This window comes from Venturia canescens, chromosome 7 (genome assembly GCF_019457755.1).
Source record: "Venturia canescens isolate UGA chromosome 7, ASM1945775v1, whole genome shotgun sequence".
Taxonomy (NCBI): domain Eukaryota; kingdom Metazoa; phylum Arthropoda; class Insecta; order Hymenoptera; family Ichneumonidae; genus Venturia; species Venturia canescens.
Window position 1 is genome coordinate 4,389,982 of NC_057427.1, and position 27,139 is coordinate 4,417,120.

Consider the following 27,139-nt stretch of genomic DNA (forward strand, 5'->3'; position numbering starts at 1 on the left):
GATCGACGCCCTGAAGATCGAATTCAAATTTTTTGTCTTTTTCTACTCCATGACAAAATCTTTTTCTATTTTTTTTGAATCATTTTTTCGTTCATTCGTTGTTTTTGAGCAATGAGCTTGATCGAATGTCAATCGCTTTGCGCTCGAATTTTCAAATAAAATGCTTTCGTCCTCGGTTTTTAATATCAATTTTCGCGATAATATCGATTGTCAATTGTCCTTTCGCAACGAATACACATGCGAAGATGTGCGTACACAGACGTCAGTGGGGTATAAATATTCAACATTGAACATGGTCACCAGAGTCGTCGGTAAAATCGACTTTTTTATTCTTCATTTAACATGCTCAAAATGGTGATGTAAAAGAAAAAGCTGCGCTGACAGGAGGCATTTTAGCTTAAAATTGAAAAGTGGTGCAGCTATTTTTCTGCCTTTTTTATCATCATAAAAGAAAAAAAATCAAGTCTCAGTGGAAACGATTATTTTGAAATATCTCGATTTCATTTGGTGAATTCGAGTCGTTGTACGTCTTTCGATTTCGAATCCTTCCATTTCATATTTACTCTGTAAATAAACAACGCAAAGTACACAGAGCTTTTTTCCATTTTTTATATCAAGCGAGTACGCACGAAATAGACATTTATTGAATGAACTCGCCTTATTTCATCATGTTTTTGCCCTTTTCGAGTACATTCAAACGAAAAGTGTGTTTGATCAAGGTACTTGTATGAACTTCACACTCGGTATGCAGTCACAGTAACGGAAAATAGCTTCTGGGTGACAAGAAAATATTTGGATTTGAAATCTCAAGATTACAACGCTTCTTACACGTTCGCCTATCATTGGATATGAAATTGAGATATTTTAAAGCACTAACATTGCAATCGAACGATTTCTTCATCCAATAATGCTTTGTCCCATTTCGGTATTTTGAAACTTTCATTAGGTTTAGTGACAGCTAAATGAATAAAAAATACTCTCCGATGCTGCCGGATGGGAGTTTACAAAATCTCATATTCCAATCCCCAGCGATCATTTTCAGTGCATCCATTCGCGATGCTTTCAGTTTCGTAATGATACTCAAAAATATTGTACTCTAAAAAAAAAGTTCATTCTTCTTCCCGATATGTCACGAATATTGGACGAAAAGTAATTGCTTTATCTGCGAATCATTAATAATCATATATTTCGAAATGGTTTCAGCCGAGTCGTTAATGGGAACTTGAAAATTTGAAAAAGTACAATTTCTGAGGATCGTAAAATCTTCCAAACGTTATGATATGGAAACTAAGCCAATAATCAATTCAATGAATTGTAGCTGCTTGCATAATGAAGCTAAAATAAACAACCTCAGTTCTGCGGGCTCACACAAAAGCACTAATTTCTATTCGAGGGAATCATGCAAAATTATTCAAACATAAAAAAGAAGTAAATTGATGAATGGTTTTCAAGGAAACTACTGCATTAAGCTAGACAAATGAGTTCACACTATTATTCTATGTCGAGTTTAATGCACGAATATCAAACGTTGTGAAGATGAATTCGTATCGCAGCATGCATCGTCAACGTATTTGTTCTTCACGAGATACTTTCTTGAGTCTTTTATTCAATAATTTATTCAAAAATTTTATCAAGAAGAATATTTTCTCGTTTTTGTTTCTATGAATTTAAAACAAAAAATGCCAATAATCTCGACACGGGCCCCTGCTTTCGGTACTCGAACTATCAGTAAGTGTAAAAACATCGACTTTTTGGAGTCCCTCAAATAAGTTAGCGAACCGAAGGCAGCAGGCAATGTCAGTTTCGCTTGGGAAGCTCGTGGTTGACTCCTCTTCGAAAATCCATTGAAAAAAGTTGCCCGATATCGGTAGTCAGTCGCAGGAAGCCTCGGAAAAAATGTGTTGTAGAAGCCCCGTGATTTTAGGCAGTTTGCCATGCTGTTGGGAGGGGGCTGCCTCAATGAACACGAAAACATAAAGCAGCCACAAAGAATATTGGGCTTCTGAAAGCGCGATCAGAGATGTCGATATTTTTAAAGACTTCTCACCTCCCAACCGGAGGCGCAACTTGTCCTTTCGGCGTTGACATTCAACCGCGCGTACAAAGCGGAAAGCCAGATTCACTGGAAAACAGAACTGTGTTCTAGGCTCATTCGGAAATTCAAGTTCGACGTAACTCATCCACCACGTCCAATGACAATGATATTAATTATGTAAAAGGATATTCGTGAATAAAACATTATCTCTGTTCGGTACAAATGCCTGCCTCGTAATTGCTATTATCAGCAGTGAACATGCTCTGATTTGTTCATCGATCGCTTGCCCCTCTCGAATTTTTTATAACAGAACATTGCACAGAGAAAACAAGGACAAAAGTTCTAGAGGAAAGTACCAGGAATATTGTACCTCGGGGACAGTACAAATGCACTGGATTGCAGCATTAATTCGAAGAGCAATAATAAGAATTGTTCTATTCACCACGATAAAAAAACCAATACCCACACCTTTTGTTCAAAAGAGTCAAGAGTCTTTTTCTCTATAAGCACAGTAAAAAGTGTTTTCAGTCACTTCAAATGTTTATATTGTAAATTATGCTCGGGCAACCAAAAAAAAAGAAAATTTTATGTGTGGTAAAATGTCACACGCATTCACGTACATACGAAAAGCTGTTTAGAATTCAAGGGACGAAAAGTTGGAAAATTCAAAAAATACTATGCTCTTTGTAATCGGTGTCTAAATACTTGGAAAATTCTTGAAAAATAATATATTTCTTCTAATCTATTTTTATTCTAATCGTAAAAACAACGCTATGGAAATGTCCATTTTTCAAATTTGCAACTGTAGCTTCTGCGATGGTGTTAAAAAAATGTTCACTCAATGAGAGAGCTCCCAATGCTCAATATTTCAAACGAGTTTGCTCGAGCAATAACACAAACAATAATACGAACGATTCGACGCCGTGAATTTGACGAATTTTTTGGCTATAATAAAAACAGTGAGTGACGTTTGTGCTGATAAGAGCGAAAAAAAGAAAATTCAATGGTAAATCGAACTGCGAAACTCGGGAGCCCAAATTACCCGCTTTGTAGTACAGTTTCGATGAACAAGATCCAACTAATTATTACGAATGTAAAACGAAGCGGATATATATTTTCAGTATTTGGGTATTTTTATCCGGAGGCCCCTGGGTACGATTTCACGTTTAAAACACATTTCACTGCCTCGAAGATGGACAATGTGACGTTGGGTCATGGTCGCATTGATAATATTCAGGAACATCTGCAAACTCCAAGTTCGTGAAAAGTTTTTAAGCTCGCTCATTGTCATGTTCCAGAGACTTGATCGGAGTGACTGACGACGTCTATTTTCGCACGTTTCAAGTGAAGTTTCAAAATGAATGAACGCGTCCTATTGAACGACAAATGTCATTGGTTCTAAAAATGTTTTTCAATGGTTTTTCATATAAACCTGTGACCTGTTACGTCGCATATCAATCTCCATAGGGAACGATTGAAAAATTATTCCTTCCTGTACAGCGAGGGAGAAATCACCGTGCTGGCACGCATTGAAACGGGTATTTATCAACCACCATCGGTCAATAGCCCGCAAGGGTGCTTTTCACGTAAATAAAAAAACGGCTTGATTCGTCCATTATGAATTGAACGTCTTACCATGACTTTTCCCTCTAATGGGTCGTCTCAGTATCTTTTTTCTCCCTTTTTCGTCGACGCCTTTACCAAACAGTCTCACCGTATAATTTTTTCCTTTATACATAGGAATTCCTAGTTATTCCGTGTCCTCGACTCTCCCGTCTTCGCACTCATTTTGGGGGACCTCTGCTTCAGAATTGGCCTCGTTTTCGTACTCGAGCGAGCGACGACTGAAGATAGTAATTATCTCCTTAACCATACGGGGTTTCGGGCAATCTACGCTCTCACTTTACCTTTTCGAACTCACACACACACACACACACACACACACACACACACACACACACACACACACACACACACACACACACACACACACACACACACACACACACACACACACACACACACACACACACACACACACACAGACACACACACACGCACGCACGCACAGCTTCTCTCGACTTTTATTCGGCTATTTATGCCAATTTTGTTTACGAATATTGTTTTTAAAAATGATTTAGTTTACCTGAGATGCCATCGTACGTCCACCACTCGTCCCAGCTGGCTCGACAATCTGAAAACAAATAAAATCACAATTTTAAGAAAGCTGACACGAATCTAATGGAAATCGAAAACTCCAAGTTTGGGAGTTGAAATTTGGAAGTATGCGAGAAATTGAAAACGTGCTTGTGCCTCGGAATTATTACAGAATCTAGCGTCCAGTTGTCGAGAAAACAACTAACGAAAATCACACTTTTCGAAGGGTCATTCACAGCCTCTTGGAGCACCCTGTCCGACCATTTCGATCAAACGAAATGGGATCTGCCCAACTTTAAAGAGCCAAAAACGAGAGATAAGAAAATATCATGTTTTCATGTATCAATGATGTCTTGAAAAAGCCTCCGGTGAAAATCACTTGGGAATGGAAAAAGAAAAGCACTCGCGCGTTTGAGGTCAACGAGTAATGACGACATACGAGCGGTCGAAGGTTTGACAACACCATGAGCCAGCTGCTGGCTTAAAATATGGATACGCATACCCAGCACATAAATAGAAAATTGCTGTTGTCACATTTTGCTTGACGATTTTACTCCGATTTTACTACGTTTCTCTCATCGTGAAAAGAGCACAAGAGTTCAGTTGCTTTTTTCAATCACGCACGTAACCCACGATCATCCTTATCGATCTTCAATGCGTTCGATAACTGCGAAATCATTGACGTTAATTGTCAATAAATTATCTGCACATTGCTCATTTGTAGGACGGTCTGTCATGAACCGATGGTGAAACGAGTGGGAGCTCCGAGCTATTGAAAGGCATAAGAGATGCTGAACTGCCTGCCAATCGTGTCGGACATTCCTAGCGAATGCACTACGAGAAGAGTCGTGTGTGCCAACCCACGCATCGACCACCATTTCACAGGCCAGAAATTCGGAGGACATATCTGCATCTTAACCGCGCATAACCTACATGGTTAGTGCACGTTGAACCGAGAGCCTGCGACATGATCAGCCTCTGTAATTCCCAGGGAACTGTGAGGCACGCTCCATTTTTCGAGAATGTCCTCGTCTCGAAAATTCGATTAAAAAAGATGCTTTTGTCGGGCAATATTTGCTGTGGATGGGAACAGCATGAAATCATCTCAGCAAATGTGATGCTTGCTTCGTTGGGGAGACGTTGAAAAAGTGTTTTTTTTTTTTTTTTTTTTTTCGAAATATGTTTTTCGGTTGGTGAACCAAAAGCCTCTGAGGATATCGATCACAATTTTGTAACGCTCTGCAGTTGAGTCGCTCGACAATCGAACGAGGCTGCGATGGTTTATTTTCACAGGAGTGAAATGAGTTGTAACAGCTTTTGAAATCCTGCATCGAATTTAAAGTTTTCAAGGTTTGTGCTGCGTGTCGTACGGCACAAGTTATTTCGAAGTTGGACTTACGACGAACGCGACTTCCCGATATTTTTCTTTGCTCCAACTCTTACTTGATGTCGGGGTTTCGCTCCATTATTTATTTGTAATATTACACCGTTCGGGTCAACACTATTTTTGTTTTATTTTTTTGTTGAAGAGGCGATTCGAAATATTTTTTTAAACAATTTACTAACGGAGGACTGAACTTCTAGAAAATAAAATTGAGCCATTTGATCAATTGACTGAAGGGCCAGCAAGCGTTGGGAAAATCGTTATGGAAATGGCCAATATTTCCAACGAAAAAGTAAAGAAATGAATATTCAATGCGCGGAAATTTGCACGAATGAAAGTTGTTTCGTCCCTTAGAACGGAATTGTGAATATTTATCTAACACTGCGGAGCTAAGCATATTTCATTGTTACAATTTTTTACGAAGTCTTGTTTTTACCCATTTGAATCGTATTCCAGCGAAATATTGTTTCAACTTTTGTGCTTCTTCCCGTTTTCTTAGATAGCGATGAAGAACGAATTTTCCTGGAAAATAAATGATCTCCTTGTTGCCTAATATTTTTCGAGCTTTTTCACGGACCAACGCGTCGCTGACGACAGAGCTTAAGGGGATATTTCACTATCGCGAGAAGGAGAAATAGCTGCGAATTTTGAGAGTTAAATTTTTCTACACCGGTCTCGTCCGAATGGGGGACGAAAAAGTTGCAGCCCATTGTTGCCATCGTTCTGCGTGGCGGGCTCAAACTTTTTTATATCTCAATAGGAGGAACGGTGTTAAAAAATTTTCGAAAACTTGAGGTGCGTTACGTGATTGGTGCACAGCCTGAAGCGAGCACGACCATTTCCTCGGGGAAAATTTTATTTCCGATCCAAAACTCATTCCGTATACTTTCTTTTCAATCTCGTTATTCGATCGTCCAATTTTGCACTCGCTCAAGCCGTGCCCACCTTAAAACCTTGTCCCAAAGTACTCAACAACTGGGCTCATTTTAATAGATTTTTGTCTTTAACATTAATAACCCAAAATTCGGGCTCGAACACAAAATGGAACGAAAATATTCAGCAGGAATCAAAACCAAATGAATTCCGGCCAACTCCAAGAATTTTCGTAGCTCCGACGTAAAAGTTACGAGACGCGGAGACATGAAAATTGCAAAAACAATTCATGCGTTGGCTGCCATATTATTTTTTGGATCTCTCCGATTCATAGCTCCTACGCCATCATTTTATTTTCACCGTTTAAAATCCTCTTATTTCTTTTCGAAACTTTCCACCTTTTCCGATCACGTTTCTTCCCCTTTTTCGACTGCCCTGCACGTGCCGCCGCAGCCAATTCATTCCCACTGCGTTTTGCGTCCACTCAGTGCGAAAGGAAACTGTAGAAAACCTCCCCGATAAAACTGGTGCCTGACTAACCTCCTCCAGCGAGACTCCGAGCACGCTCACGAGTCCGGTGAGCAGAGGCATTCAGGCGAGCACTTTGCGTCGACTGTGACGCAATGGGCCAGCCAGTGCACGGCTATACGAGGACACTATTCACACGATGAGAACCATTCGCACCGGAGGCTACCAAAGCCGTACACCGAGCGCTCATGCATCACAGATGAGGTGTTTTGACTATCGGTTTATGAAGATGAAATCCGAATTGCACTCGGGATTGCGGAGCGGAGCGAGCTCAAAAAAATATTCGAATTTTCATTGGTATTTTGGCGGGAATTCGAGCCCGGGACCGAGACGAAATTGAATAATTTTCAATCATGCTTACACCACCCCCTCGGAACGGATATTTATTTTTCCGCGAGGGAGAAATAAAATTAAGCCTCGCCGTTGATACTTTTCCTACACGAATTGACGAATGTCATCGAACTTTCATCCTGAACAAAATATAACTGCGTGACCGTTCATTCGCTTCCACCCCCCGCCCCTTAAATAAAAAATGTAAACCAGCCCAAATTGGGGAGGGTCTCTCTTTTCGAATTTCAAAATAACGAATTCTCTTTGAAGCTTATCCCTTGAGCGAAGAAAACGCCTTCATCCCACTGATCCGATGCTTCCCCAATTTCGTTTATTTACTTTTTCGCCAAACGATTTTCCATGTTGTTTCGTTGAAATCTCATCAGGCCTCATTCGTATATCAATACCGATATTGTTGTGTTTGTTTGCACACGGGAGAAGAGAATTTTTCGTTGAAAATATTCGATCGCGAGTGAATTACGATTGTTCCAAAGGGTAATACGTTTTGACCAATTGCCAACAATTTACTAGCTTTATTGGGTGACTCAGCAGTTGGGATTTAATGTATGCCCGTAGCTTAATTCGATTCACCATATCCGTGAGCACTAATTTATATTCGAGCTGTTATCAACGATCGAACCATTTAGTTATTCGCTGCCTTCGTTTAATTGATAACGAAAATGACTCGTTTCAGGCAAGACTTTAAACAAAATCGAGAGACTAAAAGGCTTGGAAATTTTTCAGGAGTTTTTGTCACTCCGAGGTCCTCGTGCCGAGGCGCATGCGCACTTGGCAATTGCTAACCGATCGTGAGCTCGCCGTACGCTTTTGCGCTCGCGTATACCCTATCGAAAATTATCGCGAAGCACTCCCCTTTAATCCTCGCAAGTTGCACCGGGTCAAACGCATTTTCCACCAGCTCCAATGTATAACACGGCCACCTGAAAAGCTCCGCACGAGCCGTTACACAAATGTCTTCGAATGCTGCGCATTATTTTTTGCCCACCCAATGTTCCAACACGTGACTCGTTCCACTGTTCCTCACAGTAGTTTCTCCAGCAGCTCCAAAAGCCTTTCATCCACTGTGTGTTTGAAACAGCCTTACGAGTACTGGCTTCAATGAATTTCTGTCGCACAAGCCAACGCGAACGAGCTGTACGAGCTCCATGTGTTATGTAGTCAATCGTTACAAGTGAGCCCTCGTATTCCCATAGGAATAAGTAGCTTCGAGGAAAATTACCTCGTGGCTGCACCGTGAGCGCAGACACAACGACACGCTGCTGCGCTTGTGATCGAATACTCTGTTGGTACATTCACCCACAGATGAGTATCTACACATTATTATTTACATCGCTGACGTCTATCTCGATCGTAATGAATCACACTAAGTTCGCATAATCCTTATTCGAGTTTTCATTACTCGGTGTGCGTGCGTGTGTGCGCTGCTCTGTAACGACGTGGCTGCTGGTATATGATTGTGCTTTGAGAATAGTGCTTGGTGTGCACGCGCCGGGGATGCGGAGAAGCGAAGGAAATTTTATTCTCGAGTGATTTTCTGCCAATAAATTGAAGCGTATTATTGTATTTCGTTTAATACGAGTCTCATCGGGAATATGATTTTTTTGATAGACGCGCCACGCTTTTCCTCTTTGATAATAATGAAACGTAAATTGATCATGTTGAAAAAGGGACGGTAAAAATAGGAGTTGAATTGAGGGATAAACGTACGAATTTGTATGGGTATTTGCACAAGCAATTCTCGCGCACCGCTGACTCCAGAAATTTTCTGGTCGATCAGACGAGAGGAAAGCAATACTTTGAACGAATTTGCACCGGAAACTGACCATACGGGGGCTCACCGCAACGCGGGAGGCCAAACCGGCTCGAGGCAAAGAGTTAGTAATTTGGTATTTATCGGGGATCCAATGAGAGATCATACGACTTCTCTCCGCGTGCATGCACGGAAACCGATTCTACTACCTCGATGTTTCTGTCCTCGTGTGAAATATGATTAAGTTAAGCGGCCAAGGGAACGAGGACGCGGAGAGCAATACCCTGGAAAACAATTTAACCACCCCATATACTCCCCTCAAATTCATCAGCCTCGTTTCAAATACTCTTTTCTTGATATTCGTCCACCCTACGAGAATCGTGGACAAAGGATTTCTACCACCAAACACGGTGTTCCTACACGGAGAAAACGAATTCCTTTTTCATAGTGAGGAATATGTGATTTTTCAAGATTTTTCAAAGTATTTAACCACCGATTACAAAGAGCATGTTTTTTGAATTTTACAATTTTTCGTCACTTTAATTCTAAACAGCCTTTATGTGGATAGCAAAAAGTGATGCACGTCAGAACTATATATATTTCGTTTTGTTTTCGAATTATATTCATCGTGTCAGACTAGCACTCACCGACGAGTGGAAATTTATAGTAAATTACAAATTATTACAGTCAGCGTAGTAACTCGAGCATAATTTACAATATAAACGTTTGAAGTGACTGGAAAAATTTTTTACTATGATTCATAGAGAAAAAGACTCTCGAGTCTTTTGTATAAAAGTTTTTTTATTATGGTGGATAGAACAATTCTTATTATTGCTCTTCGAATTAATGCCGGAATCCAGTGCGTTTATACTCTCCCGGAGGCACAATATTCCTGGTACTTTCCTCTAGAATTTTTGGCCCCGTTTTCTCCGCGTACCAAGCTGTCAAATTTATCGTCGATTCTTTCCCAGGTAGATTTAAAACGCAAAACGCCAGTGCATGCTCGAAAAATCGAATTTTCAACTGCACTTGCACGTAAGAATAGTTCAATTCTTCTATCGAGTTTCTATGATTTTGAAGGCTTCGAGACATACCTCGAATGAGAGCTTCAAGTTAAAGTTAACAATCGTGCGACACGAACCACCAAATAATGACTGACAGGTTTGGTGAGTTTTAGAAAGTTGAAGATAAAATTGTCAAATAAAAACGTAGCAATAAAAACACACAGTTATTTTTCGGATTGAAATATTTCAGTTTACAAGTACATGCCCATCTGCTAGACGTATAAACTCCGCGGCCACATTCGAAGCATCCGGTTTACGATCAATTTGTCTGAATCTCCTCACTACAATAAATCAAGTGCGCATACTAAATTATTATCTTCGGTATCATAGACAGCGTTGTCGCCATGAAATATGATTTCTTCCTCTGCTCGATGCGGCCACGTCTTTGCATATCCATGTATTCATGCACGACTCCACTCCCAATTGTTTTTACTCGTGACTTTTTATTTATAATCTAATTTGAAGATATAATTTCAAACGATTTTCGCAACGAATCGTGCTCGATTGTTCGTAATTCCTGTTTAAATCGCCCGAAATTTTAAGATTCTCAACTAAACGGTACTCCCAACGAGAATAATAAAATAAATTATGAAAATATGAAGCTTAGAATCTTGCAATGGAGCTTATGAGCCGACACACAACCGGAACAGCTTTGCTCGGGTATTCCGAACGCACACTAACCAACAGCGAGTACTGACCGCTGTGCAATGCGATAGACATTCGCAGGTATTGTCCCTCGCAGGGTCCCGCGTTGGCGCGGCTTGTTTCCAGTCGTGCACCAAGTGACTCGAAATATATTGTCCCAGACCGAGTGAGCCATCTTCCTCATAAGGCTTCATTCCACCTTATTTTCTTTTTCGATTAAAACGTGCCTTCAAAATTTTCTGAACATTCCACTCTCAATGTGACTTGCCGAGTACCTTAAGCTGCGATATTACGCGGAGGGAATTAAATTCGAAAAATTAGCGTCCGGTTACGATAGTGCTGTGACGAGCTGCAATTCGTGAAATTATTATGGGAGAGAAATTGAATTTTTCTATAAAAAATAATATTCATTGCTCACAGTAGCAACTTTTATTGGTGTATTTAGTAAATTTTAACGTCACGATGTATTGGCCTATTGTTTTTACATGCTCAGCCCTTTGTTGAAGTGCGTAAATCACCGGTTCAGTGTACTACGAAATTTGGAAACGATTGACCGATATCTACGTTAGGGCAAAGACATTTAATCGTGATGCGACGTAAAATGCACTAAACGTTTTGTAAATTTTAGTATACGTAATATAAAAGTGAAAATTCGGCGAAATATTGAAAATTTTACAGTCCCTTACTGGAATAAATATTTTTCCTTAACTTGTCCCCGCAGTCAAACATATCCGGTTAATTTTACAGCGAATTTCACGCTAAATATTACCCCTTAATTCTCTCCGTGCAGAAGGAAATTTATGCAAGTTCTTTGATACCATGCTGTGCTAAAAGATTGCCGACGACATTACTAAATTTGTGGACTCAACCCAACGATGGAGCGAGACTTCGCAGGCTGAGAGTTTAAGTCCGAAACAAATTTCCGATAAAGTTGCTGATAAGGCTTTCGCGTGGGTTGACACCAAAAGAATATCTGCCATACACAATCGCGGCTTATGCAGTTATGATCGAAGTGCGAACAAGCCGGCCAATGAGCTCTTGCACACAAAGGGCTTCCCGGGTCAAATGGTCATTCATGTAATTTTAATCGCGTCGTCGCTTCGTATGCTGCCGAATATAGTCTAATAAACTAACGATTTTCTCTGCTGGATATTGAAATCCAATTCTGTACATCGACTGATCAGAAGCTCGCCGAGCGTAGGAAGCTTTTTTTTTTCTATAAAATTAGTCGATTTTTTCGGGTAATGATCGGTGTTGCCAGGATGGATTGTAATTCCCAGGAACGTTGAAAGTTAAGAGCAGACCCGAGTTGTGTCAAAACGAAAATATTTTTTTTCAACAGGCCACTTTTTCCATTGTCAGAAAGCCACACTCGCGACCTTGTCCAAAATCTCTTGACTTTGATCTCAACGAAATTGTCATCCTCATTCATAAGTTGGAATAATGCGCACCGTCAAGGGACGAAAACTGAAGCCGAGGATTATAGGAGCGTGTCGACACAGTCGAATAAATGCCGGTGCTGGGGGGGGGGGGGGGGGGGGGCAACAAATGTAATGAGCTCTGGGAAGCGTAAATGGAGCATCAGAAAAGCTATTGCAAAAGAATTATGTACACCGAGGTCGAGGAAGGGATCAGTCCGCTGGAAGTGACATTGGAGTAGAAGAGCTAAATGACAAGAACGGGAAATCAGAAGCGAATGGAATAATGCACGAGAGGAAATACAGAATGATTTACAAGCAGCGAGAACGAATGGCTCGCGAAACGCAGCATCAAGCATCGCTTAACAACGTGTTAAAGAAATATTACGTGTACAATCATTGATGCATTTTAAAACTCAAAGTTTCTTCAGAATATTTACTATCACAGGCTTCAGTTAATCCTTTAAAGCACTAAGCGAGAAGTATAAGAGGAAGGGTGTGACTCTACCAAGTACGGAATATAAGATATCTGTAAGCATATTGATCGAATGGATAGTTGAGAGTGGGGGGGCCGGGGTGGAAGAGGCGTTCGGAGCGTCACATAAGCAGGTTTCAGGAGGAGACCAAAGGAATTCGAGCGTATATATGTCACGACGAAAAATCTACTCTGATACCGAGAAAGTTTACGAGACACATGCACATCGAATGACCCATTGGACAAGCTACTTTCGCTAGTGAAGTCTGTCGCCAGCTATGAAAAAGGAGTAAAAGATAAAACGCTAAAGAGCGAGCCCACGGGGCTCCTGCTTGAGGTAACTAAACAAGAATGGAAACTAACAAATTGCGAAGTGCAAGAAGAACGCGAAGGTCACAATTGCTCGGTTATAAATCATGTGCGAGGATTGAGCGATGAAAAAGTGAATGAAATCGTGGATGCTGTACGCGTGAAAAAGAATTACGGGCTCTGGGGAACAATGGAAAGAGAATGCGATCGGTAGCGGTGAAAAACATGCTAACTAGGGCGTAACTCACGTCCAAGGTGAAGTTCAAGGTCAACTGGTTTATCCAAGTTCCTCTACGAGTACTGAATTATTTATAATTATCTTGAGCGAATTTTCAGTCGAAGTGTCCAAATTAAACCCTTTTGGGGCTCGAGAAGATTTATGAGTTATGGAAGTAGGCAATAGGAATTTTATTAGGATTCAGTAATTGAGTTGAAAAATATTGTGATTATTGAGCCTGAGCAGCAAAAATGATCTCACACGAGAAGAGGATTTTCACGAGACTCGTGTAAAACGATAGTGTGTCCTGTTCCAGTTTGAATATTTGAGAATTTATTGATGAGACTTAATTATAGAATTGAGGTTATCGATGTGATATAGTTTTTGAGGAAGAATTTCATTGAATTATAGAAGAAACATGAGATTACTCCAACAACAATGTAAATTATAAAGAAACGTCAAGTTTTATTAGATTACCTGACAAAATCTTCATTAAATGAAGGAAACAATGTGGTCCATTAATTCATATTCATCAATGACGTTCAAGTTTGCTCAAATCATTCAAGTAAATCTCCGATTTTTTCCCCTATCGAATTTGAAATTAGTTTTTCAGCCTATACCGATGATTCGTGAAACAAAAAATGGCTGAATTACAAATCCTTATTTCTTTCATTTCGTTGGACTCCAACGTTGCAAACTTCAGCGTCGTCACTCGTTCGTTTCATCGCTTTCGTCGAGTTCAGAAATCTTCTTGTTCTTTAACATCTCAAGTACATTTTTAAGGGCAAAGATGTTATTGTAACACAAAATATGTCGATATTAGATAAACTGATTGAATATTTTCTTCACTGCTCAACATTAATCGATAATATTGATACTCGATTCAAAGAATGAACCATTTATCAAGTTTCTTCATTTTATAACATCTTTTAAACAGGAAGTAAAGAGCGTAAGAGAGAGGAAGCCGACTATGTAGGATCGAATGAAAAAGTCGTCGGACTCGTGTGCGGGCGTTTCGACGTGCCGGATATAGCTTCGAATATTATTAGCAAACAACTTTTGATTCATTTTCAAGTTCGGCGAACCGCGTTGATTACTTATTAATGTGTAAATATGGCCAGGAAAAGGTGCGTGGGAAAGACACAAAGCGCAGTCAGTAGGCGGTTTGAGCATGCTGTGCACACGCTTCTCGGTCTAGCGGTGTGCTACTCTGCGGAGTGATGCGAAGAGCGCGTTTTAGTTCAACGTCACATAAAACGGCCGAGCTACGCCGCTACCAAACCATCCGAAAATTTCATTATAAATCAACGTGTTTAGTTGGAGAAATCTTTCGTTTAATCTTCTCTAGATTCTTCGGTTGCACACTCACGCATCGAGGAGGAAAGAGGTGGGGAATAAAATATTTCATTCGAGATTATCGCGTGGTGCGAAAGGGACGAGTCACATTGACGTAAATATGTCAGCCTCGGTGAACCTGCAGGGGGCGAAAAACTTGAGAAAAACTTTCCTTTGCTTTTCCCCTCCGAAAAAATCCGTTCGCCAAAATCTTTGAGAAAACGCCACTTTTTCATGAGCCTCGTTTCTCCTCCACGAAACCGCCATCAACGAAGAAACTTCATACTTGTTTAGCCCGCCCCCGTAATCTTGATTTCTTGATTTCAAGGGGATTTAATGTTTGCCAAGGATTTATTATTTCTCCGTTAGCAGCTCGTACACCAAAGATAAATGGTAAACAGTCCTTGCGCTGCTGCGGCGTTGATGCTGTGTACAAGCCGCGCGCATCGTACAAGCTCCGGGAAATTGGCTACGGGAAATCCATCAAAGCGCAAAATTCCTCTGCCTCACATAATAATTCGGTACCCGGTAGGCGCGGGGCGTAATGAATCGTTTGTTCACTGAAGAGCATATTTAATCAGGAAGACCTCTGCGATCTTTGAAAATGATATTTCTATTTTCAATGACCCTCGAATCGAGAAAAAAAGCTCTTCAAAATCAACATTGCTGTCAATCTCTTAGCTAATTTGTCGACTGCTCGACAGTTATTTCGCGTTCTGTATTAATTGCCCTCGTCGTGACGGTTTGCACACAACGATACGAGAGTTTCGCTCTCTCTGCATTCACAAATAAATTGCTGTTAATGTTTATAAATTTTGTCCCACCGAAATATTTATCCGATAAATTCAGGACCACGCAACATCGACGTAACTGACGTAGGTGCACTGCTGCGCCTCTGTGAACAGAGCAGAGTCTGCTTGGATCGTTGGAACAAACGAGTTATCTCGAGGCGTACAAGTGCATCGTGACCGCGAAGATGACTAGCGTTGATTACTGTTGGGCTTATTGTGAATAAAACTAACGTCGGGAGCCTCGCTTCTGGCTCATCCATTCATTGCTCTTGGTTTAATTATTCACAGCGAGAAGAGAAAATCGTAGAAACTAATGGCTTCGTGAAATACGTCGAAAAGTCCTATTCAGAAAAGCCAAATATTTGGTTAATCGAACGTAATGATTCTTGTGCGATTAAACAGAATTAATTCACTTGGTCGATGCAAAATATTCGACGAGCCCATAGTAACGAAAGACGCGGGGGATCAACAAATTCCAGCAGCTCTTGGTTTCATTTAACAAACTGCCAAAATATAAGCGAAAGCGTATGGAGCTCCGAAAATGATTGCCACTGACTATCTCCGTGTGTAGGACTCGCGATATATTTTCATCATTTAACTGCGCATGCAACGCGCTCATTCGTGGCCCTATATTGGGCGTAAAACCAGTGTCGGAATTGAATTCATTATTTAACGAGGAAAATACTCCCGGCGTAGAAATAATTGATAATCCTACCTGTTGTGCTCGGGGCATAGTCTAGTAATTCTCCGGGGCATATGGCAGTAACATAACTAATTAAATCATTCAATAGGGTGTATGTCACACTCGGAGAAGCTCGGCATAACTCACGGAGGTCCGCACATATACCACGAGGAGTCAACCAATATCACAAGTGCCTTTCATTCCCTGCAGAATTCATCATGTCCTAGAGGATCTGTCATATTCCATGGGTGGCTCGTAGCACTGCTGTAGCCTCACCGATCCGAGAAAGCAATGGGCCATTGAGTGTCCTAACTTTGGGCACAAAGGGCCTGCATAAAATCATTTATCCGTAGGCCTAATAAGCGTCGTAATTGTTCAAGGCTGTGGAGAAGAAGGCTTTTTTTTAATACCTTCACTCGTGGCCTACCGAAGCTACCAACTGACACTTTGAAGAGCACACACACACACACGTACACACAGCCGAGAGGAGCGTCACTGTCGATCAATGAGGAAGCGCACGCCTCTGCGAGGCAGCAACGCTATAGCACTGAGCTTGATAAGGACCGGCACATGCATAGAGGATGAGAGAAGAGGTCCTTTCTGCTGCTCCTGCTGCTTCTATTTGCCCCTGCTAGCTGCTGTGCACAGGACACGCAAGGGATAACAAATTCTTGTCTCTAACAATATCTCCGGTAACGAGCCGCGTATTGAAACGTACCACTCCCTCTGGTCTCTCTCTCTCTCTCTCTCTCCCTCTCTCTCTCTCTCTGTCTATGTGTCGAAAGCTCTCTTCTCCTCCCGGGAAGCACTATAACTCCAACATCCTTCGTCGTACCTATTTGACATAGCCCGCATCATAATGCATATTAGCAAAAAGGAATCGTTATGGTAACAGTCCGGGAGTGGTGTCTACATGCGCCGATGTCTCGTGCATGTACTTGGATGCACCCCTTGCTGCGTTTACTCCGTTTACGATTCGGGCTTATTGACAGTGTGTTGAAAAAATCATTTGAATAAGCGCAACAACTGAGGCGACTGCGTTTCATCAACTGAATTCGATCCTCCGATCCAACCTTAAAGTCACATGATTCGTAGCCTCGGGGATGAATCTCAACAGTTGTTCGATAAAATAACTCTCCCCGGAAATGATAAATGTTTAATGGCAATGCGAAAAAAGGGAAAGCATCAGGTCGGTGCGCACCGGTACGATCTCGCGCCCGGGAATACTCCGAAAGTCTTCCCATCCCACCGAAACAGTTGGTCCCTTTATGTAAAGCAGATTTTAACGCTGTACAAAGTGCATTATGTTTCTCCTTACAATTACTGCTCCAGTTGCTCCTTTAAGCTCCAACTCTCTGCTGCCCGGCCTTTTGAATACTGCCGTGGGTATTAAATAACCATTGAGATATCGTCGCACAGCCTGGCGAGAATTGGAACGAAGGCATAGCTGCTTTCAGACAAATTGTCAGGTGCAACGTAACGAGGAAAGAAGAAGATGAGAAAACGAGGCTCAAGTGACGTTAAATCGATCGATTTACATTTTTAAAATTTATGAATACAAAAGTTGGAGACATTACTTGATTTTCTGTTTGCATACGCGAGCCATGCAACCATGCAACTCTTTCCTTCCTCTTTCTCTCTCGTATCGCATAATATAACGTCACATTACACAGTCGAAGAGTTGGCTTTCTCGTATGCATTTGGAATTAAACATTGCACCTTTCGTGCCGTACGAATATACGTCCTCGCGGTGTGATATCTTCACTTAGGCGGCTCGAATTTTTAAATGCCCCAATTCAAATTATTCTATGCAAATCGCTCCTAGTTTTACATCTGGTTTTGAGGCCGCGCGTACGCGTAGTGGCGCTCGTGCTTGAGTCAATTTTCATAAATTTGCTTTATTCGCTAAATATATATGTGGCAACTAAAATTGTGAATTCGGAACGACACATTTTTTTTTTTTTTCACTTAAATTAAAATATTTCGGAGACACGAAAAATGTGGATGATTTTGGTAAATATTTCGAATACTCACTTTTGGTAAAAAGCATTTTTTAAGCGTTATCTTATAGGAAGGGGGAAGATAAACATTTGATTGGAAATGTTCTTTTTAAATCTTGAGAAGAAAGCTAAGAAATTGAAATTTCGTTAATAAAAACAAAATTGTGTTTTTTCACCTTCTCCATTCTTAAAATTCGTCGTAATATCATTTTTTATCAATATTAAACGTTGCCTAAAATGTTGGGACCATTTTTCATTGATGACAATAGCGAAGAAACTGAAATTTCATTAAGATTTTTTCAAAGCTTTTTCTTTGGTGGTTTTCGTACATTCCCCCTCTCTAAAATTAACCTCCATGTTATAAATTTTTCAACGATCTGCTCTCACTCAAAAAATATAATTAAATTCTTCGTTTTGAGATTTTTGAAAAATCTGTTTTTCCAACCGCACTCTAGTGAACGCTCGAGGCGAGTTTTTTTGGCGAGGAGCTCAGAGAAACGTACTCGTCAGCTCCTCTTTGTTATGGCCAATGATAGACCATGTGCTTTCACGAAATTAATAGCCGTGTCATTCGGACATTGAAAAACTTGTTTAATTTATTATTCCATAAGAAATATCAACCGTTTGGCCGCTTCTCTCTCGCGCCATGCGACAGAGTCACTGGAAATTTTGAGCGTGAATAATCCTTTCTGACTGATTAGACTCCAGTTCCCTCGCCAGTTTGTAGAAGAGTACAGGAAAAAATAATATTTTCCCACGCATTCGAGTATCCGGGCAATTTGTCTGAGAAAGGTTTTAAAAAAACTTTTCTACCCTGGAAAATGGAAGGTTTTTTGCACGTCCATTTTTTCACAATTAAGAATACATTAAGCACGAGCCAATGCAGATAATCTGCTCTAAATCCTTCATTTCTGCTACCTGCTTCATTGCAACGTAAAGTTCCCTTTAATAATGGGAGGATTAACGTATTTGAGTAAAATTCAGCGCCCACCCGAGGTGCTTTTTTTCGAGTGGAAATAAATGTCGTTGTTCTTCCCACGCTACTGAATTTTCAACATTTTACACCGTGTACTTTAAAACGTGGTTTGAGAAGCATGGGAAATGGCACGGTGACGATATGTAATGGATTTTCAACCAAAAATGAGATTGGATTCGCCGTGTTATTGTTGAGAAATCGTGAATAAAATTACAGCCATTGCAGAGCCTGGCCAGGAGCTCTTCCTTTCTCTCGCTCTTTCTCACCCTCTCGAAAGCCCGCAGACAATCAAGATGGCGGTCGATCTATGCCCGCCGGTGCGAAATGTCAATTCGTCGAGTGTCTTTCTTAGCCACCAGCTGCTTCATTTCCAAGTCTTTTCTGCTCATTGCATTTTTCTAGAGCTTCCAACGAACCTTCACTTCGGTTCGATTTTTTATCTTCAAAGAAACTTCGGCAAAGAAGCTTTCGTAATTGATTCACCGCGTGGTGTTAAACTGTTGAGGTTACTTTTACATTATTACAGATTCACGATTCCTTTTCATACGAATAAAAACGTTATCAAATTTTTATATTCTCATCGAGATGATTCACAAGCTTTTTCAAATTGCATTTTCCTCTTTCTCATCGTCCATCGTCAACTTTTCTGTTGGTTCGATTCGTGTAGGAAACCACTCGCCGACTGGGAACAACAATTCTTTTCCCCCCTGCGCGCATTCAATGCGAACGATCCAAGTTGAAACTTCGTACATTTCGACGATATAATTACGACAACAATTCCCAATTCCTGGTAAATTCATAAATGTTGACAGTGCTAGATATCCATTGTTAACCGTGCAAATAGCCAAGAATGCAGTAATCCTTGCGCTCTATCCTAGAGGCTTCTACTCTATAATGCAGATAGTTTGGAGCTCGAACCCATACGCGCAAGAGTTGAAACTTTCATTATTGCTCTACGTACGTTCCGCCCAATACATCTTCCCAGCAGATCATCGTATGCTAAACTTTTAGATACACTACAAATTGCTTTGATAACTGCATCATTTACCAGCGGAGAATAATTTCCGTTTGATAGCCAGTGGTGGCTATTAGTGTCTAAGACGTTTTGAAAAATAGTTGATTAAGCTTGATTGAATCATCCGCGAAACGATTTTCTTAATATATATTCATCAAATTTAAAAAGAGTTTCAATGGCTAGTCGACTGCCACGCATTTCAAAATTTAAAGGGTTCGTCTTATTGGTTAGTGAGACAAACGTGTTTAAATACGAAGAACACACAGGGCTATAGGGACCTTAAAAATCGTTTATCTTCCCACATAACGAGTGTGAACGCTTCTTACGAAGTTTATGAAAAATGTACACAATAGCAGTGGAGTATATGACGAAGGTCTGGGAAAAAATTCGAGACGATTTTGTCTCACTAGTAATAAAGATATATTACCTTAAAGATTGAACGAAATTGGTAACGAGCACTCGTAACCTCACGTTTGCTTATTTCAGCATTTTGTTTCTTCTTGGCTTGGCCCATTCCTCTCACAGCCTACTGCCTTTTTATTAATACTTTTTTCTTGATTCAGTGACGGATCCCCGATTAGTTGATGGCTTGTAATTTCATTCGGCATGAGATAAGTTGAAAAAATGTATTTACAATTTCAAATGAATAATTCTGACATTAATATAAAGTGATAATATAATATTTAATAAGGGAATAAAAATTGATCGAATTTGAACACCCATAAAATACGATTCTTCGGGCATGATCTACCTTACGGAAGCTCATCTGGTAATCGAATTAATGAAGAACCAATTACGCTTTTCGCAATAATTTTTCTTTTGAGTAACTCGGTACCAGATGAACTTAATTAAAAAAATAAAAAGTTTAAATTAATCGGAAATTGAAAAAGAGGAAAATGCTGGAATTAAAGTTGCCGAGATAAAAATATTGTCGAATGTCCAGATTGGATAGTTTTGAACGAATTCGCTTTACATATTTTCATATTTTTTTTTTTCGCGTGTATGTTACGAGTGCGCGCGTGTCCGTGCCACGACTTCAGCCCCACTTTTATCCACTTCATTAATTTCCAATTTCCTCCATTTCGTTGGTTCTGAGTGACCTCTCAAGAGTGTTGTTCACAGCCACTTTTTTATCCCAGAGCACCACTTTATCCCATTTGCACAAGAACCGAGGGAAACTCTGTGGGAAACAAGGTTGGTTGCTGGGATCATCAGAGACTTTGAAAAACTGACTTCTGCTCGGAGAATGATGAGCGACCCGGTACGCGCGGCCCAGCGGTCACCCAACCAAGTATTGGCCTCGCTCGATACCGCGAAACGTCGAAGCCGTCGACGTTTGCTCATTTTTTTAACAGAAATTTGACAGTTAAAACATTTGAATAATTCCACGACTTTACTTGGTGAGCTGGAAAGTAAACATCATTATGCAGCATTGGAGAAGTACTACTTTAGAATCCAATAAGATGATTCGACTTGAAGAAAAAAGAGTATTAAGCAGTTTGGTCCTCACCTTCGTTTCGGTTTACCAGCTGAATAAGAAACACCAACTCGATTGAGTTTTGCTGCTTCGCCCCCCGTTTTTTATTTTATTGAGTCAATAACTCGAGCTTCGAGATTGAAATAAGTGCAAACAGCAATCTTACAAAGAAATTGTTTCATCTCCTGCTGCAGAGTGCACAGTACAACTTTCAAAATAAATATTATCCTCTGGTCTCAGAAATAACTATAACGTTAACTACGTTTCTGTTGTTTTAACATCGAGTAGATTCAAAAAAAAAACTGATTTTTCAATAATATTAGAGCTCACATAAATCGGACGAATGAGAAACAATACAAATTTGATGTTTTTCTGTCGTTGACCGGTACAAGTAAAAATATGGATATAAAAAGTGTTAGGCCTAAAAAATAGCCTCTTAACATACACAACATTTTTTTTTATACTTGTTTTACTCAGTTTTCGTACAGAAAAATGGGAGGGAAGACAGTCCAATAAAAAGTTGGGTGTGCACTGTTGATAAAATCTCTGGAATGGATGATCGGAGAAAAAAAATAAAAATGCTTTTAGTTTCAGCAGGTAAACGACTAAATTGCGTATCATACGATTTTTTATTTTTTCAAAAATGACAAAATGGCGGCCATTTTTCCAAAAACTACGAAGAAGCACGTTTTTTTCATCGTTTTTCGCAAAAAAAAAAAAAAAATAGTTCCACTAAACATTTCAAAATTCGTATGATATGCGCCACAGCTGCAGTCATAAAGAACGCGTGGTAAAATTTTGGTAAGCATCGGTCGAACAGTTTCGGAGATTTGATCGACGAGACGTCGAAAAACGGAATTTTGAGAAAAACACGTTTAAAAAAGGCAGGTACGCGGTAGCGCACTGGGCGGTGCCAGAGCGTTCAGACAGCCAAGTAAAGGTCGCTCAAAAGTACACTTGGACTGCTCAGAGCTTTACAAAATGTTACTATGATGCTTTTAAATATGTTTATTTTCGAAAAATCAATTTTTTTGAAAATTCTCATTAGGGTAGACCCCTTAAATGCTGGAAGAAACGATTGCAGAAAGCAAATAACGAAGGAATCGTTCACACCAAAGTTAATACTCTATACACTGGATGAAATAATAAACAACGATGTTATATAACCGCCGTGACGTCACAGCCTCTTGCTCTGAATTTTACTTCACTTCGGCTTTCTTCTCTCGTACGTATTCGCCGAAGCATATTATTCTAATACTCACAATGAGGGCCGCGCGTATTTCCAACGATTTGTCGTTTCGCAGCTGATAAATTTCTAGGCTTCGTCTCCGCCTTTCAACTAAAGGCGTCAACGGGCAAACACGACTTTGTTCATACAAGATGGTGAAAGGCTCCGTGGTGACTTCAAACTTTTCACAAAGGCTTGCTCCTCGGATCTTTGTTGTCGCGTTGTAATTCGTATTCTACTATTTCCCTGCTGATTCTTCCTGCTTCTCACTATTTTTCAACACGCGAAGCGACTCTCGAACGAAGACCTTTAAATGGCACGTTCCCCATCGAGCTGCGCGAATCACGTGCTCGGCTAATAGTCCTTCCGAGAAATGCAAATAAAAATATTCGAAAGAATGTTTAATATAAGGAGAAATACGAGCATCGTGATTCACGAGTTTTCCTCGAGATCATTTGATGCTCCCCAGTTACCCACCAAAACTCGCGAGTCTACAGAAAAATACTTTTTCCTTTCGTGCTTTCGCTCCTCCTCATCCTGCCACGGTCCGTGTCGCCAGGCTATTTTTCCTCGTTGTAAAAGCCCGTGAATTAAAATTCTTGACAAACACAAACAATTGGAGGAACTAATTACTGAAGATTGAGCGCGAAACAACGACAAAGCAGATTCAGCATCTGTCGCTGTAAATGTGTCGAGAAGTGAGAGAAATGAAGAACGACAAACTGAAAAGTGCATAAATCAAGACCCGATCCCACATAACCAGTTTTCATTCCACATTTTTGACAACACGAATTCGTCGATTTGTTGTAACGGCACAGTTATTTCTTCGTCTCGTCATTCTTTTATCGAATTTTATAAATATTGCAAAGAAATTTCATTTTTTCAAAAATCCGTCGAGCTTATTAAAGAGCTTTATTTTCTAATGAAAAGACGAAAAATGAATTGTCAGTGTATGCTGCGTAGCTCTAGGTCGAGTTCGCTACAACTTTATTTATACAAAAGATGTAAAACCGCATATATTTGGAGGTTTTTGGTGTTCGATTTTCTCGTATTTTGGTTGTCCGTAACGACGCGATGATTTGACCGGGTCCTGACGAAAATCGAGCAGCTTCGGTTCAGTCGTGGAAAACGTAGCGGCGGATCCAGCAACTATTTTATTGGCAGTTCGGAGGTTAAATTGAAACGAGGAAGAAGAATAGTGAAGCATAAGCTTGCAAATCGGCCTTACCAAACATAATTTACTGAGGGATAATTGGATGGTGGATGTAATGAAAGCCGAGTGGAAATTGGTTATCGGTGTGTATTTAACAACTGCGGAGCGGGGGCGTGCGCTTCGTGATTTCAAAGATGAAAACAAACGACGACAGCCATTACGAGGAAGCTTAGGCGAGGGCATCCCTGTAGCATAATGGAGACATCGCATTCCGGAAGAGAGAATTCAAAAAAAGCTGCGCACAACGGGGAACGAGGGTTGGTTATGCGCAAGAGAGTCACAAGTGCCTCGTTACCGAGTCGCTAGAGGAAGTGAGATAAGAGGAGACCTTTTTAACCTTTTTTCGTAGCCAGCACCAAATACGCGACGAGACTCTGTCACAGGTATGTACTCGGCAGGACTTGCTGCAGAATTTCCATGTTAAATTGTTGCTTAACTATCTCACTGCACGCTACAAACTATTCCGGCCACGTGTATTTTCGATTTTGTGCAATTCCGCCTATGCTCTTGCTTCCTGCAATTAATATCACGTGCATCTTCTCTTTCTGCCTCTTAAGCCCGAGGATCGTGGGAGAATGTGATACAAAGTTCGTCGGGGTGGACATTTTTGAATTTTCCGCCACTCGGACCTCGTCGAACGGTAATGAACAGCATTTTTTTCAAATTAAGGTATTACTTTCACGAACCCGAATATTCTACGAATAACAGGTTTTAAGTAACAGTAAAGTAAAAATGCGTGCAAATAGATCGGCCAAATCTCAGTTCCGGTCATCGGACGTTTAAAAAATAATGAAAACTTGATAAATCGTAAATTTATACGGGGGCTTATGGAGATTGCATCATCACCGATATTCAATAATTCATATACTAAATGATTCTAAATTCCTGATATACAAAATGTCTCACAGTAGAAAAAAACGTGAGGAATCCATAGCAGCGATAAAAATAAAGGGCCACAAAAGAGATATTAACGATAGAAGTTGGAAAAATGGCAGAAGCAGAAGCTTCACTTATATAACCGCGAATTTTCAGAGGTTAGGAATCAGTCCGAAAGGAATACCCAAATATTTCAATGTTTTCGCGATGACACTGAGATTTCTTAACTTTGATTTATGTTGCACACCTCAAAAACCTAAAGCATTAGAGCTTTTTCAATGTAATCGTGAGAGAATTTAGGGGAATGAAATTTATCTCCGAAGTTGGGTGTGTGTCCCGGGTCGATATCTAATTTAACGTCTAGAAATAGTGTGCGAAACGACAAGAAACCGCTTGCTGAATCTTCTCAATCTCAAATATAAGATTCACGAGTTCCAACTTTTATGCAGTCTCGTTGCAAAACTATGATATCTTGAAGCGAGCAAAAAATATTAGTGCATTTAAGTCCTACGAAAAAGCGTTCGTAGGAATTTGGGAAACTACGAAATATCAAATCTTTATCGTACAGCAAATCATTTATTTTCTCTCAATTCCTCCTGAAGGAACGCGCCCTCGACGGACGAAAGATTGATAAAGAAATTAAATTTTGTAACCACCTGATGCTTTATTCATGCAACAATAAGCAATGTCAAGAAGCAATAAGACAGAAATAAATGGGAGCGAGTCAACAACCGAGTCGGATAAACTGTTTATTCGTCCACTTGGGATAACGTCCGCATTAGAACGCGATTTGACATTAAGGCTGAGCACAAACATAGCGAATCTCTTTTAAATTCACATAAAAAATAAAACGTCGTTGAGGAAAAAAGTTTGAATGCCACAGACTGAGATGGACGAAGAAAATATATACGTGAATCAATCAACGTGACGCAGCATTCAATCAGGAACTTTATTCGGATATGGAAATAAATAGACGGCTCCCCCCATTCTCCTTCTTCTCATTTTCTATCCTTCGAATCCGAATCCGCCTTCGAATCCGAATTGGAGTGTTGAGGAGTATTGCTCGCCGGCACTCTCAATATCCCGTTTGTTCTGGTGATTTTAGTAATTGTCAAACATCCACTCTCGTTTCATTCCTATCACGTTCGTATGCATGCTTAATCACCTTGTTGGAACGTCGTCAACGTCCCCCAAATCGTAGCGTGCAACGTCGGGATTCACTTAATCCGTAGCACCTTGTCGAACATCAATAATTTTCAATAAACACGATAATGGAGAAGCAAACAAGTTGAAATTTTGCTGGACGTACTCGAACGTCTGCTTCTTCAAAATTAGTCAAAATTTTAAATCTTTCAAAATCTCGAAAATTTTTAAAACTTGCTGTCTTCCTGGGCAACCTCACGTTGACTCGAACTCTTTTTTCTGCCACAATATCGCGAATAATCTTGTCCACTATCTTGCAAAAGCTCAAAATGATTTTGATCCAGTTTTTTTTTTTTTTTCGTTTCTCTTCAGGCGGTGCTCCCTTCACAGTCTCTCACTCGCTTTTTCACACTTTCGGGTTCCCTCAATTTTCGAGTCCTCCGATCTCCTTCATTTTTCGCTCGTCATTGTCGCAAGAAAGATTGGAAAAAAGCACAATTTTCATCACCTCGTAGACTCGCTGGGAGGCTGATACGAATGAAATATTTACCTGGATCGTGCTAAAGGAAGTCGTGGAAGAGGGCGAGACAGAAAGATAAAAAAGAGAGCGTGTCTTAACACCTAACAGTCGAAGAAAGAGAGCGGGCTCTGTTTCGACCCCATCCGTCTATCTCTCTTTCTGTGTCAATGGCCTCCAGCCAAAATACGAAACCTCTCGAATGCTTCTTTCTATCGCTTTTTTTGTAATCATTCCTCGAATATATCGACTGGGGGGCGCAAGCTTCTGTATGCACATCTCGTCGGTCTTGCTTCTTTTCCTCGATTTTCTTTGCCTTCAACTTCTTTAGCAAACCTCACGGCCGGATCCGGAAATGACGTGACAGCCTTCGCATCTAGACTTTTTCAATCAATGGTACTCTCACATATTTCCTAGCTTAGCTATGGTGCCCTTTGCCACTGCCACATATTCAAGCAGCTTTACTATGAGCGTAGAGATCGATAGTTGGTATATTTGTTGCAGCGCTTGCTGGAAATATATCACTGGGAAGCGAACACTAAACAGAGCCAGCCGGCTCGTGTCTCACATCAGCAAAAATTCGGCGTACCCCTTTCTCCCTTTCTCGCGCTCTCTCTATATCTTTCCCTCGGCTACTTGACCCTTCTTGGGCTAGTCTGAAAATGAAGTTTGCGTGCAAA

At 40.4% G+C, this 27,139-nt stretch overlaps 1 protein-coding gene across 1 annotated transcript in view; it reads right to left on the reverse strand.

Moving 5' to 3' along the window:
* CARPA (Carbonic anhydrase-related protein A) overlaps positions 1–27,139 on the reverse strand; it is a 60,199-nt gene that overhangs the window by 18,197 nt on the left and 14,863 nt on the right. The window contains exon 2 of the mRNA XM_043423682.1: positions 4,182–4,229. Coding sequence (XP_043279617.1) covers positions 4,182–4,229 — 48 coding nt within the window. The remainder of the gene's footprint in view (positions 1–4,181; positions 4,230–27,139) is intronic.